At 45.0% G+C, this 2,132-nt stretch overlaps 2 protein-coding genes across 2 annotated transcripts in view; both read left to right on the top strand.

Moving 5' to 3' along the window:
* Window positions 1-68, top strand: part of LOC119588868 (calcium-activated chloride channel regulator 1-like) — a 4,595-nt gene extending 4,527 nt beyond the window's left edge. The window contains exon 7 of the mRNA XM_037937505.1: window positions 57-68. Coding sequence (XP_037793433.1) covers window positions 57-68 — 12 coding nt within the window. The remainder of the gene's footprint in view (window positions 1-56) is intronic.
* A 23-nt stretch (window positions 69-91) lies between these two features.
* The window catches only part of LOC119588867 (calcium-activated chloride channel regulator 4-like), a 5,371-nt gene continuing 3,330 nt past the window's right edge, over window positions 92-2,132 (top strand). Inside the window, exons 1-5 of the mRNA XM_037937504.1 lie at window positions 92-272; window positions 613-831; window positions 1,180-1,296; window positions 1,463-1,563; window positions 1,806-1,959. Coding sequence (XP_037793432.1) covers window positions 201-272; window positions 613-831; window positions 1,180-1,296; window positions 1,463-1,563; window positions 1,806-1,959 — 663 coding nt within the window. The 5' untranslated portion in view covers window positions 92-200. The remainder of the gene's footprint in view (window positions 273-612; window positions 832-1,179; window positions 1,297-1,462; window positions 1,564-1,805; window positions 1,960-2,132) is intronic.

Below are 2,132 nucleotides of genomic sequence, written 5' to 3'. Positions count from 1 at the left end.
TGGATTTAACATTCTCTGATATCAATTGATTATCTAAACTATGTGCAAAAACAAAGCTGTCGAGATGAGCAAGACTATCGCTAACTGCAAATCGCTGCTCCCTCCGCCCCGGCAGCGAGGAGGCCGACCCCAAGCTGGAGCGCGTCGCCCAGGTCACGGGAGGCAAGACGTTCACCGTGAACGACATCGACGAAGGACACATGCTCGAGGACGCCTTCCACGGGGCGCTCACCTACCAGCCTCCGCCCTCGCGCCAGAATGCTACAGTGACGGTGAGTGGAATTTTGTCATTGATTTTTTTTCACGTGTTACGATTCTGAGGGTGACGTAGGATTCAGCATGAGAGAGGAGTGTCTGGATCGTTTGTTTATATAAGGACTGTGTGAAGTCCTTGAGGCTATGGGAGATTGATAATTTTTCTTATAAAAGTTGGGTTTTGGTGTGCATTTTTTTTTGTATCTTTCTGTAGGAGATGAATTCTGGGTTATATGTAGAGCATTGAAAATGCTTAATACGCCAAAAATATGTAGAGAGGCACAGTTTTATATGGCATGCACAGTAGGATGCAGATTGGAAAACGCATGTGAATCATCGTTCACCACGACTTCCCAGATCGACGAGAAGGTATACAGAGGATCAGGAGACACAGCCAGCGAAACCTTCCTGGTAGACTTCACCGTCGGCAGGAACCTGGTGTTCCGACTCGACACAGACGACAGGGCGCACGTGACATCACCTCCGCACTTGATCCGCCCCACTGGAGGCATCATCGGGGGAGCGGAGTTCGATCCCACTTCCTTCGTGTGGACGATCAATGTGCCGATGGCTGAGGTAAGCGGCGGGAAGGGAGAGGAGGGCCCCTCGCTGCTAAGATCGTAGTGTTGTTTATAGCTACATATCTACTAAGAGAAGCATCTGGAATTATTCGCAGTTACATCAGATTTACATGTATGTCAGAAATAAATGCGATGGAACACCATAACGATGTCGTGTGAACTTAATGTTACTTTTACAAACTTTACCTTGTGCTTTCTGTAGTTAATTGACCTCATAACAGAAACGATGATTTGAAAATATGTCTATTTTCTTCATAAAAGGTTAATTACATTATCATTATCTTCATTTTAAACAACGTGCATGTTAAAGCACTAATGCTACTAATGTGTGTTTGTTTTCCAGCAAGGAGAATGGAAATGGCAGGTCGGAGTGTCAGGCAATCCCGAGAAGTTCGTGAGAGTAAAAATCACGGCACAAACTCGGGACCCCGATATTCACCCCATCACCACTAAAGCCTGGGTTTGTCTTGATAAACGTCGGTTCAAACTTCCTAAAACAGTGATAGATATGTCGGTGCTTTGCTTCTAAATGTACATAGCCATATGGATTGCCTATTGTCATAGTAGTACCGTTAAAATACTGTTCCTTTAAGGGATTGTAAGCATAATATTCTGACTTTTGACAGATGAGCAGCGGTGCACATGACGTTAATGCTACCACCGACAGGGTTATCATATACGCTGAGGTGAAACAAGGAAATAACCCAGTAGTCAATGCGCGGGTTATGTAAGTTATATCATCTGCAACGTTGATTTTCATTCTTCACCATCCATAATCGACAGGATGTCGTTAGTATTGAGTGCTTGATATGTGATTTAATATGTAAAGAAAATAAGGTGTACTTGCCTTTAACTGTTTTGCTTTTTTTTTTTTTTATCCCTGTGTCTAGTATCCTATATTTCTTTCCAACAAGTATAACCACCAATACTAAACAAATACATCCGACGGAATACCTTTGCTTTCTTCAGCGCCTTGGTAACGCCGCCGAACGAGTCCGACAGAGGCGAGGTGTACGAGCTCCTGGACAACGGCCAGGGGGCGGACATCCAGGCGGGGGACGGAATCTACTCTCGTTACATGACGCGCTACACCACGACCGGCAGGTACAGCGTCAAGGCTCAGGTGCGTCCGATGTCAAGGTGTCACTCTTCGCAGGTTTTGTGATCTCCTGTCATGCTGTCTAGTCATTTGAACTAGCCCGATTCGATGTTTTTAACATTTCATTTATTCACTGTAGTCTTTTTTCACCCATGTCTACCTGCCATCCCCCCTTCTCGATTACTGCTCTTTAGTAG

This window comes from Penaeus monodon, chromosome 24 (assembly GCF_015228065.2).
Source record: "Penaeus monodon isolate SGIC_2016 chromosome 24, NSTDA_Pmon_1, whole genome shotgun sequence".
NCBI classification, from domain to species: Eukaryota; Metazoa; Arthropoda; class Malacostraca; order Decapoda; family Penaeidae; genus Penaeus; species Penaeus monodon.
This window is presented reverse-complemented; position numbering and strand designations above follow the sequence as displayed.